Source organism: Pyrus communis, chromosome 8 (genome assembly GCF_963583255.1).
Source record: "Pyrus communis chromosome 8, drPyrComm1.1, whole genome shotgun sequence".
Classification (NCBI taxonomy): Eukaryota; Viridiplantae; Streptophyta; class Magnoliopsida; order Rosales; family Rosaceae; genus Pyrus; species Pyrus communis.
Window position 1 is genome coordinate 5,292,654 of NC_084810.1, and position 14,787 is coordinate 5,307,440.

The following is a 14,787-nucleotide window of genomic DNA, read 5'->3' on the forward strand; positions in this document are numbered from 1 at the left end:
TGTTTTCTCATCGATCTGGAAAATGAAAAGCTAATTTAGAACCTGTTTTGTGATAATAAGAGAAGTATTAGTGGACTGATAGCTCGCAAGTAATTTTCTATCGATCCAATCTTGAAAATCCTAAAAATTCCATAATCTAAACTATCCATCATAGATCATCCGTATCCTTTTCCTCCTGTTCTTGCTTTATTTTGTTCTTTGGTTCGGTTCATTTTTCCAAGTGTAGGTTGACCTTGACTTAGTGGAGTTACAGCTTTGTCTCCTTACCGAGTCCTTCCTTTTAAATTGGTCCCTCTCTACCAATTAAAAGCTAAATCTCAACATCGTCTTATCGTCATGACTCATGAGACAGACTTGGAAGTCTTGCAATGCTACATTTTCCAAGTCAATGAAGGCTAACAACAATTGATTGGAAAAAAAATGATAAACAAACGTCAACGTAAAATATAATTTTGATCGCAAATTGAAATAATTTGGTCATAATTTTGATTTATTTCTTCTTTTTTATGGCAATTTTTTCGTCAGCTAATATGTTATAACGAAGAACATAAGAAGGATATGAATCAAAAAGTTAAAAGAATTTTGCAAGGATTTATAAAGAGTTGGATCTTCATTGCTAAATGGTTTCATAGATCAGGGTGATGCTTCAACTTTATTTCTGGTATTATTGTAGGAAAGGTTACAACGAGAAGACTTTTGGGCAACTAAATTGACAGAAATCGAAAAGCCAGCAGTTTGGCCTCCAGTTTCCCAACAAACTACATTAGAAACAGCAAACTGACCCACACTCGCAAGAAATTTTTAATTGTGACAGAAATATGGATGATATACTACGTGTTTTTATGTAAATGGTGAAAATTTTTAGTTTTTAAGTTATTAACCTTTTAACACACATATTCCACTATTTATATAAGGACACATAATGTACCATCTCGTGTGACGGTCACATTAGTCCTACTAGTAATATCCTCACACTATTTCCACATCGATCAGATATACCAATCGCATCCCCTTTCGTTCTTGTTCCTCATCGTCTTTCTCCAAATCCACTCATTTAGTCCATGACCAAAGAATCCATGGCTGTCTTTCTTATGTTCTTCTTTCTTTTCTTCGCCACCTCTTCTGCAGCCTCTTCTAAATTCGATCTCCAAAAAGCTTACCCTGATCACTGTGCCTCATTTATTCCCCAGTCTTCCCCGAAAGGAGACGCGCAAGGACCGCCCGACCAACACTACCACACAGGTTACTACACCCGTGGCGGTGGCAGTGGAGTTCTTAGTCCTAGCCCATTGTATTATCCTAACGAAAACTCTGTTCAATTCGTTATCCAGAGCATTGGAGAAACTGATGTTCAAGGCCTGATCAAGCTTCAAGGGAGTTTGATATTTCCGAGAGATGCGTTTTACTTTGTGGGAAGTACTTACACCACAAGTAACGGGTCCTCATCTCGATCAGTTCTTCGTCCAAGAAGATCAATACGTGTTACACTTGGTGGGTTCTGGTCACAATCTTCCGGAAAGCTTTGTATGGTTGGTTCGGGTTATGATTACTTGCAAGGACGAAGTTATTTGCATCAGATTCATTCTGTTCTTAAGCTCCACAATTTCACGAACTCCGCTAATGTCACAAGTTTGATTAGCGGAACCTTGGAGAGGATAACCAGTTCCGAGAATGATGCAGATTATTTCGAACCAATCTCTATTTTGATGCTTCCTAGCATGAACTACCAGTACACTCTGATTTCAAATAAATCCGAGACCATCAGTACTTCTGGTGGAACAGATAGTTCCAATCCCACAAGTTCCTTGAATATAAAGAGATTTTGTTCTGTACTCTCAAGGGAAGTGCGATACCATGCATTTGATCTCAAATACTCAAGCCGTTGCGTATCTGCGAAAAACTGCACCCCAGTTGCTGCGTCTAGTTTTCCTCGGTTTATGTTCTTGAAGCTTATTGAATGTTCGGAGAACACACGAAGGTTGAAAGTCCTGGTGGAATTTGAAGACAGCAGCAACTTCTGGTATCGAAGGTTCGATCCCAATACAACACTGGCTGGGGAAGGCTCATGGGATGCAGAGACAAATCAGCTGTCTTTTGTTGCATGTCGATTCTTGGTTGCGGCAGGCTCTTGGAACAATACTAGCGTCGGTGATTGTTCAACAAGATTGAGCTTGCGATTTCCAGCTGTATGGACAATCGGAAACAGTAGTAGCATGGTGGGGAAGATTTGGAGTAACAAAACTGTGACAGAGTTGGGTTACTTCGAAAAGATCACGTTCGAAAGTCTTGAGGATGGCAATGGAAGGATTTCGATTCCCGGCGCGAAGTATGAGTACACGAAAATCAACACCGTAAACAAGTTGTGCCCAAAAAAGGAGACCGCTCGTGGCAAGACCAATGTGTACGCGGATCCGTTTTCTTATGAAATGAGATTTGGTATGTCAGCTAAGAATTCTGAAGGACAAGTTGCATGGGGCAGTTCTGTCCCGATTTCTGTTGGGGATCAATTTCATCAGGCGTATCGGTATTCGATTGCAAGCGCTGAAGATGAAGACGAATCTACCGCTCCTGAGAGATACAGCTATAACCACAGCAAAGCGTACAATATTAGCTACAAAATAAGCATCGACCGGCTATCTGATGCAAAGTTTGGAAATACATCAGTTTTAAACGAAACGCAGATCTTTGCCGAAGGGATCTATGATGAAACCGAAGGCAGCCTGTGCATGGTAGGCTGCAGAATACTGGCCTCAAAGGGTCAGCAGCCAACAAATGATTCTGTAGATTGCGAAATTGCTGTCAATTTTCTGTTCCCTTCAACAAATCCAACCAAGAATTCGGGTTTCATCAAGGGCAGCATAAAAAGCACACGAAAAAAGTCCGACCCTCTTCATTTTGAAACTTGGGAGTTAACCTCAACTTCCGTCACCCTCTTCGAAGAAAGGCGGTCCATTTGGAGGATGGATGTGGAGATCATATTGGTTTTTATATCCACCACGCTGACGTGCTTCTTTGTGGCGCGACAACTCTTCCATGTGAAAAAGTATCCAGATGTTCTTCCCTCCATTTCCATTTTCATGCTACTAATTCTAAGTCTTGGCTACATGATACCACTTATGCTAAACTTTGAAGCCATATTCACGAGTAGCACCAACCGCCAAAATGTGTTCCTTGGAACCGGAGGATGGCTTGAAGTTAATGAGGTAATTGTGAGGGTGATAACAATGGTACTGGTAGCTTTCTGGCTGCAAATCCGTCTTCTGCAGCTAACTTGGTCAGCAAGATCAAAAAATGGAAATCGCAACAAGCTCTGGCTCATGGAGAAAAAGACTCTCTTTGTGGTCTTACTACTATATGTTGGAGGGACTTTCGCCATTTTGCTTCTCCATAAACAGATTTGGAAGAAGAGCAACTACGCCGAGCGCTCAATTTTAAGCATTGCCTTCAAATCTTACTCCGGTTTGGTTATGGACGGTTTTTTGCTGCCTCAAATGGTGCTCAACATGTTCTGCAAGTCAAAGGAAAATGCTCTATCCATTTCGTTCTACGTAGGAATGACTTTTGTTCGAGCGCTGCCACATGCATACGATCTTTACAGGGCTCACAACTTTGCTCATCCCCAATTCAACGAGTCGTACCTGTATGCAAGCCCTGCAGCAGATTTTTACTCCACTTCTTGGGATGTCATAATTCCTTTTGGGGGTTTAGTGTTTGCTGGTGTCATTTTCTTGCAGCAGAAGTTTGGGGGTCGTTGCTTTCTCCCCAAAAAGTTGATAGAGTTGGGTGAATATGAGAAGGTCCCTACTGTTAGCATAGGGTAATTTAGTCTTCTCTCGTCTGTACTTTTGAGTATGTATCATGTTTTAGTGTTTTTTCCTTTTTTCCTTTTATCTTTCTTTCTGTTTGTAATATGTTGAACTTGTAAGCTATAATGTGTGCATTTTCATTTTTCTTTTCTATAAGATTAGAAAACAATATTTGCTTCGTCACAGGTTTTTGATCATGTTTGCGCACACATTCTAGAGATTTTCGATAAGAAAACAAAAACAAAACTAGCGAGAAAAACGTGAAAGACATGGAGAAAGAGAGAAGCGCAAGTTTAGAGGTGCTTAGAATAAATTTTGGATGTGAGACATCTGCAGAATAGTTGCAGAACCAGCAGCATTCCACAGAGTTCTTTGCATCCTTTCTGAATAGTGTTCATTTTTGTCACCTTATGTTTCTTTTACAAAGCGGTATTCTAATATACTCTAGTTAACGGGGAAGAGATTCAAACCAACTGATCTCAAACCTACACATGCAGATTTGATGCAATTCTAGACAACACAAAAGTTCCTATAAATAATCATCAAAACTGTCCGTAACCAAAAAGATTGAGTGAAGGAGCTTGTAACTTCATTGGTTAAGAACTTTCTTCCTGCACCGAGCTCTTTGTGTTCGTCTCCGCCTCAATGCAACCCTTTTACTCAGAACCCTCCGAGCATGGCCAAAGGCTCTAGTTTCATTGACATGGGCACACGTCCTCACTCCTCAGATTGCTTGCTACAAAGTTCAATTCACTTAGGCCTAATAATTGGTATCTAACCTTTTTTGACAAAGCAATATTCTAAGGGCTCATTGGATAACGACTTTGTTTTTCGTTTATAGTTTTCGATATAAGAAAACGTAGAAAAGTATAAGGAGAAAACGAAAGGGACTTTTTGTGTTTTGTTTTTAAGGAGCATTATATATAGAGACAATAAAAATCAACTTTATTTAATGAGAAAGATTTAAAATTTAACGAAAGGGACATTTTGTTTTTTGTTTTTAAGGGACTTAAATTTTAACAATCTTTCTTAAATTTTTTATTTTTCGTTTACAGTTTTTAATATAAGAAAACGTAGAAAAGTATAAGGAGAAAACAAGAGTGTGATGTGAGAGAAAGAAATAAATAAAAATGAATGAATGTAAATAAAATCTTAAAAGTGAAAATAACTTGAAATAGTTTTCGGCTTTTGGTGTCCCTTTTCTTATTCGTTCCTTCTACATCTATCCTATTATCATTCCGTCATCGTTGTATATCCCTTCTCCCATGTATTTCCTCTCCACCTCTAGCATTAAATTGAATTGAAAGTCAAAAACTAAAAACAAAATGGTTATCAAACAGGCCTAACGTAGTCTAATATACTGGAATGGGGGTTCGAACTCGGAAGGAGGCGGGAACGCTGCTAAGCTGGCCAAACGTGCTCCTTTTTCGAACTCCAATTGGCACATAGATGCTTCTAATTTTGGTTGCATTCTGTATGGCGTGTAATTTCATGATTCAAACCGCTGATCTTATAAACCATAGATATCAGAAACTGTTATTTCCACTCTAAAAATAGTTTGATTCAAATCTTTCATGTATGAAAGTATTGAGTTTAAGAACTAAGAAGCTAGTTTTGGAGCGCAATTAGCATTTCCGATATTTTCCTTTTCCTTTGTCCCCATATTTTTGTTCTTTTATCATTCATAAAAAACAAAATGCAGCTTGGGTTTCACAGTCTTGAGTTTTGTTTGTTCTTCTTGTCTTTGAAAATTGTCATAAACTCCTCATTCTCTTTGAATCTGTCACGAAAGTGACTTTGATGTGGTAAGCACATAAAACAATCGAAACATTGCAGTACCTTTACATTGAATTTCTCTGTGGTCGTCTTCTTGTTCATCTTTCTCCCAAGTGTACAGAAAGAACCAATAGTCTTATGCTACCACCTCTTTGAAGATGTGTTACGCATTGGCAAAGCTTCTCATGTTCTTCTTTGTTTTCGCCGCCTTTTCTTTGGCCTCTATTTCATCATCTTCTCCTCCACCTTCTGATCACTTCTCTTATTCAGTTTCGTCGCCTTCCCCACCTTTTGATCACATCTTTTATTCTGATCATTGTGATTCAATCGTTCCCCAGTCAATGCAAAGTAGATATGTAGGCTCTCGAATTCTCAAGCGCCATACAGGTTACTACACTGGTGGAAGTGGCATTCTTAGTCAAAACTCATCATTTCAGCCTTATCACGAGTCCGAATACTGGATTGAGTTCACCCCCTGGAGTGTTCAAAGAACCTACGTACCAGGCTTGTTCAAGATTGAAGGAAGTCTTCGATTTCAAAGAGGCAGTGCGTTTTATTATGTGGGCAATGTCACAACTCATCGTCGACCAAGTTCGGTAAGCTTTAAACTAAGTGGGTTCTGGTCCGAATCTTCTGGGAAGATTTGCATGGTTGGATCAAGTTCTAATTACTTGGGACATGGTCGTTGGCTTTATTATCCCGCTGTTCTTAAGCTCTATAATGTCATGAATTCCACTAGTGTTACTAGTTTAATTACTGGAACCTTAGAGAGCTCGATGAATTCTGAGAGTGATCCAAGGTACTTCAGAACAGTCTCTATTTTGATGACACCTCGTGTAAATTACGAGTACTCTTTGGTTTCAAATAAATGCAACAACAGTTGTTCTGCTGGAAGTGATTTTCCCTCAAGTTCATTTCCATTGGCCACATTTTGTTCGGTACTTTCAACTGTAAAGGGGCAGGAGTTTGATCTCAAGTATTCAAGTCATTACCTTTCTACAAAGAACTGCCCTCCATTTGCAGCTTCTGAGTTACCTCATGTCGTGTCGTTGAAGGCTATTGAGTGTTCAGAGAACACACGAAGGTTGAGAGTTGAAGTGGAATTTGCATAAAGTAAAAATTCCTGGTATCGGAGGTCCTTTTATCCCGATAGAATATTGCTTGGGGAAGGGTCATGGGATGCAAAGAACAATCAGTTATATGTTGTTGCTTGTCGAGTCTTAAACGCAACAGATTCTATCAGTACTAGTACTCATGTGGGTGATTGTTCAATAAGGTTGAGCTTGAGATTTCCTGCAATATGGACAATCGGAAAGACTAGTAGCACCGTGGGGCAAATTTGGAGCAGCAAAAACGGGACAGCGTCGGGTTACTTTGAAAGCATCGCTTTTGAAAGCCCTCAGAATTATATGGTAATGTTTCCACATCCAGATTTGAAATATGAATATACTAAAATTGACAAGGTAATCAAGTTGTGCCCGAGAAACAAGGCTGCTCATCGCAATACCTACAAACATCTCAAAGCATTTTCTCCCGAAATGAAATTTGGCATGCAAGTCAAAAATTCTAAAAGGGAGGTAGCTTGGGGCAGCGCTGTCCCTCTCTTCGGTGCAGACAGCTTCTACCTCTATCGTTATCTGTACTTACAGGCTGCAAGCAGTGGAGACTTTGCACCTCCTGTGAGCTACAGCTACCACAGCATCCCTGTCAATGTCAGCTACCAAATAACCATCAATTTCAATCAGTTGGGAAAGGTACTTTCTAAACTGCAAAAATCTTCGAACTCAAGTGAAGTGAAAATTTATGCTGAAGGGATCTACGACGCTACAGACGGAAGCCTGTGCATGGTTGGCTGCCGAAATCTGGGCCCAAGCAATCAGCAACAAACAAATGAATCCATAGATTGCGAGATTCTTGTCAATTTTCAGTTGCCTCCAACAAACAAAAAGAATGTAGGTGTTATCAAGGGCAGCATTAAAAGTACACGGAAAAATTCCGATCCTCTTCATTTTGAAAGCTGGGATTTGTCTTCAGATTCTATTTCTGTAGTTGCACCAAGGCGATCCATTTGGAGAATGAAAGTGGAGATCACCTTGGTTTTGATATCCACCGCACTCGCATGTGGTTTTGTGGTGTTACAAATCTTCCATGTGAAGAAACATCTTCTGTCCAGAGGCGGATCCAATTATGGGCCCGGTTGGTTCAGGGACCACCTGAAAGTACGAAGAAGCGCTTGTGAGGACTTCCAAGTGTCACGGGCCGTATGTTGCAAACAAAGAAAATGCCCAAGACATCATATATCCAAGCCCATTAAGCCTTGTCTTCATAGAAGATTCTGGAACGTCCCGGAGAAATCAAGAACATGGCGGAGCATTCAAGATAATCTAGGGCATTCCGGAATAATCCACACAAGTGTAGATATTCAAGCCTCACCTAGAACAATCTAGATTAGGCAAGTTGTATCTAGAACTATTCTAGATATTTTTGGATGTAAGTAGGGAATTCTAGAACCCTCCATTGAGGAGGTTACTTAGGCCTATAAATAGGAGGCAAGGCCATTTGGCCAAAGGATCCAAGAATCCAAGAGTTGTAAGCAATTGTAAAGCTCTCCAAAGTTTCAATACAAAACTTCCATTCTCCCATCTTCTAAGTGATCTTAGCATTCTCCAAGCTATCTTAGCTTTCTTTGTGATTCAATCCGGGGAAGCGAGGCTTCAAAGGCTTACTTAGCTTGTTCATCGAGGTTTCAAGTCTAAGTGCCGCACGGGCGGAAGGCTTAAAGAGTCATCCCGTGACACAAGGACCACCCAATGGTCTGGGTAGGTTTCCAATTCCCACGTGACCAACTCCTCATTTTTTTTCTTCAAATTGTTGTCCAATAAGGTTGTGTCACTTAGCATTTTAATTAATAAGAGGATATTCACCTAGTACCTTTTATACCATATGTTTGTCACCTTATTTCTTTTCAAAATTCATTATAAATTCATACGACCTCCAAGAACCACCCGATTTGAGAATCTTGGTCCGCCACTCCTGCCCTCCATTTCCATTTTCATGGTACTAATTCTAACTTCCGGATACATGATACCTGTTCACGAACACCACCAGCCGCCAACATGTGTTCCTTGGAATCGATGGATGGCTTGAAGTTAACGAGGTAATTGTAAGAGTAATAACAATGGTAGCTTTCTTGTTGTAGTAAGCTGGCCTAAACCATAGTTGCTACCTTTGTCATACTTCAGTTGTCACGAAGATCTTGTAATTTAGGTTACACTAGAAAATTTGCCCGCTCTTTGCTGCGGGTTTTGAAACCATTATCCATAACATGCATGAATAATTTCCACTGAAAGTAACTAAAAAGACGGTCTAGTACCTAAGAACTAATAAAGTGAAACTTTGCTTGCTATATATGGATATGCATGCTATAAGAACGTATACAATCAAAGGGGCGGATTTCAAAGACAACTAATATGACCATTGTCTCAGTAATTACATAAAACTCAAAAGGTTATGTTCAAGTATGTTGATTCTCTTTGCGCTGATCACCATGGAAAAGAGGATTTGTTGTTTTCAAATGAAGACGACGTCCAACTTCTCACCCAAACAAAATAATATACCAAAAAATGAAGTCAAAATGATAGCGTATGTAAAAGAGAAAACATTGAAACAAAAGCATATGAATGAAACCATATACGGTTGTTTGAAACTAAGATATATAAAACTCAAAACAAAAGCCTCATTAAGAAAGAGAACACACAGTTCTGATTAGGCTATACACAACAGAGAGGGGAGAGAGAGAGAGAGAGAGAGAGCGAGAGAGCGAGAGAGCAGTGAACTGATCTGTGCTTCTCTTCCTTATGATCCTCTTAAATGTAATTCTGCACATTTCTAAACCAAATTACTAAGTAGAATTCAAAGAAATTTAAAGAAACCTAGTAAAGATTCAAGCTTTTTGATTATCTGAAAGATAAACATAACCCCATGTAACAAAAACAAATTTATGACACAAAAGTCATGATTTTAGCCACAAAAAGAGAGAGAGAGAGAGAGAGAGAGAGAGAGAGAGAGAGAGATTGCTTTTTGAACTATGCAGAATGTGCATCATAAACAAAATGATATTTTAGGCAAAAAAGCATCACCTTTAGGCCCCAAATGAAAGAATTTGAGAGAGAGAGAGAGCATACGTGGTTGCCAAGAAGATGCAGAGAGCATTTCCATTTCCTGTAAAAAGAGAAATTTTTCAATGTGACTAGTATACGAAGTGATATAATACGTGTCATTATACAAATGATAGGATATGTGTGTTAAAATGTTAATAACTTAAAAAATAAAATTTCCCACCATTTATATAAAAACACGTGGTGTATCCGTGTTCCGGTCACAATAAAAAATTTCTCCTGAACAAACTAAGAAACAGAGCATTAACAAATACACACGCACAAATCTCAAAGGAAATTGGTAAGCAATAATCCAGTTAAATAATTAGAAAGCCAGAGGGGAAAGTTCTGAAACTCAAAAAAGACTCCGAACAAAACCTTGAGTGCATGCGTTGTTTTTTTATCTATTTCAAAGAGAAAAGCACAGAACCCAGTTGAGGAAAAGCCTTAAGAGAATCATGTTAGGGCCCACCAGGCCAAAATATGGTTCTAACCCCTAAGCCCATAAGTGTAGATGTCGGAAACTGTTATTTGCACACCAAAACTAGTTCCATATCGTCTTTCATTTCATGGTCGAAACTATTCGGAGCATAAGAATCTTGTTTTGGCGTGCATTTATCATTTCCTCAATTTTCAACTTCTTTGTCCTTTTTGTCCTCTTAGGTATTCACAAAAGCAAAATGTAGCTTTGATTTCACAGTCCTCGGTTTGGTTTGTTCTGTTTGTCTGTTAAAACAAAGTAATCAGCTCCTTTCTCTCCTTGAAATTGTCACGACAACGAATTTGATATATAATCCGTATTTTGCAGTAGAATACAGACTATGGAAAGTGCATAAAACAATCGAAACATTGCAGTACTTTCACATTGAATTTCTTTTCGTTCTTCTTCTTGTTCATCTTTCTCCCAATGATCATGAAGAAGAAACACCTGTCTTCTGCTACCACCTCTTTGAAGATGTGGTACTCATTGCCAAAGCTTCTCATGTTCTTCTTTGTTTTTGCCGCCCTTTCTTTTCCCTCCATTTCATCGTCTTATCCACCACCTTCTAATCAGTTCTCTTATCCAGTTTCATCGGCTTCTCCACCTTATGATCAAAGCTCTTATTCTGATCACTGTGATTCAATTGTTCGCTGGTCAAAACCAAGAATATATGTAGGTTCTCAAATCCTCAACCGCCATACAGGTTACTACACTGGTGGAAGTGGAATTCTCAGTCAAAAATCATCATTTCTGCCTTTTCACGAGCCCGAAGATTCAATTCAGTTCAACTTCTGGAGTGTTCAAACAACTTATGAACCGGGCTTGTTCATGATTGAAGGAAGTCTTCTATTTCCAAGAAGCAGTGTGTCTTACTATGTGGGAAATGTCTCAAAAAGTCATCGACCAAGTTCGGTAAGCTTTAAACTAAGTGGATTCTGGTCAGAATCTTCTGGGAAGATTTGCATGGTTGGATCAAGTTCTAATTACTTGGGACATGGTCGTTGGCTTTATTATCCTGCTGTTCTTAAGCTGTATAATGTCATGAATTCCACTAATGTTGCTAGTTTGATTAGTGGAACCTTAGAGAGCTCGATGAAATTTAAGAGCAATCCACGGTATTTTGAACCAGTCTCAATTTTGATAATTCCTCGTATAAATTATGAGTACTCTTTGGTGTCAAATAAATCTGATAACAGTTGTTCTGGAGGAAGAAATATTCACCTGAGTTCTTTGCCGATAGAGCCAGTTTGTTCAGTACTTTCAAGAGTAAGAAGACAGGAGTTTGAGCTCAAATACTCAAGTCATTGCCTTTCTGCAAAGAACTGCTCTCCGGTTGCTGCTTCTGATTTACCTCACATTGTGTCGTTGAAGGCTATTGAGTGTTCGGAGAACACAAAAAGGATGAGAGTTCAAGTCGAATTTGGAGACAGTAGCAATCCCTGGTACCGGAGGCCCTTTTATCCCAATACAACACTGGTTGGGGAAGCGTCATGGGATGCAAGGAACAATCAGCTATGTGTTGTTGCTTGTCGAATCTTGAATGCAACAGATTCTATCACTAATAGTACTCATGTGGATGATTGTTCAACAAGATTGAGCTTGAGGTTTCCTGCAATATGGACGATCGGAAAGACAAGTAGCACTGTGGGCCATATTTGGAGCAACAAAAATGCGACAGAGTTGGGTTACTTTGAAAGCATCACATTTGAAAGTCCTCAGAATTATATTGGAAGGTTTCTACCTCCAGGCTTGAAATATCAGTATACTAAACTTGACAAAGTAACCAAGATGTGCCCGAGAAAGAAGGCTGCTCATCGCAAGACCTACAAATATCCAAAACCGCTTTCTTATGACATGCGATTTGGCATGCAAGTCAAATACAAAGGGGAGGTTGCATGGGGCAGTGCTGCTCCTGTCTCAATCGGAAACAGGTTTTACCATCGTTATGGATATTTAAATGGTGCAAGCAGGGAACGCTTTGTACCTCCTGTGAGCTACAGCTACAACGACATCCCTGTCAATATCAGCTACCAAATAAGCATCAATTTCAATCCGTTGGGAAATGTAATTTCTAAACTGAAAAGATCTTCAAATTCAAGTGAAGTGAAAATTTATGCTGAAGGGATCTACGATCCTACTGATGGATGCCTGTGTATGGTAGGATGCCGAAATCTGGGCCCAGACAGTCAACAAGAAGCAGATGATTCTGTAGATTGTGAGATTCTTGTCAAATTTCAGTTCCCTCCAACAAACAAAAAGAATGCAGATGTTATCAAGGGCAGCATTGAAAGCACACGGAAAGAGTCTGATCCTCTTCATTTCGGAAGCTGGGGTTTGTCTTCAGATTCTATTACTGTAGTTGTAGCAGAGCGATCCATTTGGAGGATGGATGCGGAGATTACCTTGGTTCTGATATCCACCACACTTGCATGTGTATTTGTGGCATTACAACTCTTCCATGTGAAAAAACATCCCGATGTGCTTCCTTCCATTTCCACTTTCATGCTACTAATTCTAAGTCTGGGCTACATGATACCTCTTATGCTAAACTTGAAAGCCATGTTCGCGAATAACACCAACGTTCAACATGTGCTCCTTGGAGGCGGTGGATGGCTTGAAGCTAACGAGGAAATTGTAAGAGTGGTAACAATGGTTGCTTTTTTGTTGCAAATCCGTCTTCTGCAGCTAACATTGGCAGAAAGATCACAAAATGGAACCCGAAAGGAGCTCTGGCTCAAGGAAAGGAAATCTCTCTTTGTGGTTTTACCTGTATATGCTGCAGGGGCTTTAGCTGCTTTCCTTCTTCATAGACAGAATTGGACCAAAAGCCACAAAATTAGCGCCGCAACTTCCTATCCGGACCATTCAATTTTGGGTACTGCCTTGAAGTCTTATGCCGGTTTAGTGATGGATGGTTTTCTGCTACCTCAGATACTGCTCAACATGTTCTGTGAATCGAAGGAAAAGGCTCTGTCTGTTTGGTTCTACATCGGAACAACTTTTGTTCGAGGTCTGCCACATGCATATGATCTGCTCAGGGCTCACAACTCTGCTCTTCGCCAATGGAATCATTCCCACATTTATGCAGGTTCTGCTGTAGACTTTTACTCCACTGCTTGGGATGTCCTTATTCCGTTCGGAGGTCTGCTGTTTGCCGGCATCATTTCCTTGCAGCAGAAGTTTGGGGGTCTTTGCGTTCTTCCTCCAAAGTTGAGAGATTTTGTTGCATATGAGAAGGTTCCGACCGTCGCTGAAACTGAAGGGTAATGAGCAAAGTGACCAGGTGTAGCCCTCCGTTATCGGTGGAGGTTTCTGTTACAGTGAATGCAGACTGTAGAGAGGATTGGACATGTTCTTTGTTTTGGATTTTTAAGCATGTAGGAGGAGTTCAGAAAAGAAAGAAAAGTTGTATGGTTTTGCTTTTTATTTCTTTATTTCTTTTTTCGATTTTGTCGAACACCTCAGTTGTAATGCTTGGAATAAATTTTGAATGTTAGGCAATTTTTAAAAAGGAAAACTAATGAAAAGGGTTTCAAAACTTTGAGTTTTAACGATAAGCACAAAATAAAAGGTAAAGTGAATAGTACAGGATTGACTTTTTAGTGTAAAAATGTGATTTTTCGTTAAAGTGAATAGTACCGAAAGCTTTTCGTTAAAATTATCTTTTTAAAATGGGCCGTAGGGTTTTAACTTTTACAAATTGTATCTTGGATTTTTGGAATCGCATCAATCTCTATCTTTGATCTGTTTTTCATTTTTGTTTTTATCTTGATGTCTTTCATCTTCTTGACGGTCTAATACTTTGTCAAATTGATGATGTAGTAACTTTGTTATGGTCATAATTTTTATTTATTTTTCTTTATGACAATTTTTTCGTCTACTAGTATGTTTACAACCAATTGCATGAGGAGGAAATGAGTCGGGACGTTAAGGGTACGTTTAGATGAAGAATTTTCAAATTCCAAAGCCGTTTTGAGATAATTAATGGTGAATAAAATAGATCACAAAAAATTAAATAAGAGGAATTAGCAATGCACAACATGAGCATTATGAAAATATGTAAAAGAAATTTGTAAATGACATCTTCCAAATAGTCATTTGTAAATTCTTTTCATATGCCATCGTAATGGTCATATGTAGATGTATTTTTATGCAGTCTTATCTAACTTTTTGTTACTCATTTCTTCATCACTTTGTTGTCTCGCCTCAGTAGGAAAAGTTTCTCACCAAACCATACTAAAAAAACAACTAACCCACACTAGCAAACGCGTCTGCGACAAAGTTAGCTTCATAGGAAATATCATAAAACAATATATCTGAAGTTTGCAATTCAACTTTTGAATATTATACACCAAGTGGAGGTGTGCAAGGGTGGAAATTGTCAAGTTTACAGCATCAATAATTATCTTTTATTTCTTCTGATTCCAAATTTTTTTCCATTAAAAATTGATTATATTGTTTATTTTTTCAACTTAACTGTCAAAGTACTTGTACTGTTCAATAAGAAAATGGGACATTCAACTGAAGCCAACTCCAATGCAGATTGCAGGCCTCACAGTGTCCTTCC

At 39.1% G+C, this 14,787-nt stretch overlaps 3 protein-coding genes across 3 annotated transcripts; all 3 read left to right on the plus strand.

Moving 5' to 3' along the window:
• The first annotated feature begins 1,076 nt into the window (after positions 1-1,076).
• LOC137742821 (uncharacterized) lies at positions 1,077-3,821 on the plus strand. The gene has a single exon (XM_068482771.1). It carries the CDS (start codon positions 1,077-1,079, stop codon positions 3,819-3,821), a length of 2,745 nt encoding a protein of 914 aa, XP_068338872.1.
• A 1,919-nt stretch (positions 3,822-5,740) lies between these two features.
• On the plus strand, positions 5,741-8,029 carry LOC137742822 (uncharacterized). The gene is made up of 2 exons (XM_068482772.1): positions 5,741-6,666; positions 6,736-8,029. Exons 1-2 carry the CDS (start codon positions 5,741-5,743, stop codon positions 8,027-8,029), a joined length of 2,220 nt encoding a protein of 739 aa, XP_068338873.1.
• A 2,623-nt stretch (positions 8,030-10,652) lies between these two features.
• Positions 10,653-13,487, plus strand: LOC137742823 (uncharacterized). Its single transcript, XM_068482773.1, has one exon. It carries the CDS (start codon positions 10,653-10,655, stop codon positions 13,485-13,487), a length of 2,835 nt encoding a protein of 944 aa, XP_068338874.1.
• Positions 13,488-14,787: the final 1,300 nt, after the last annotated feature.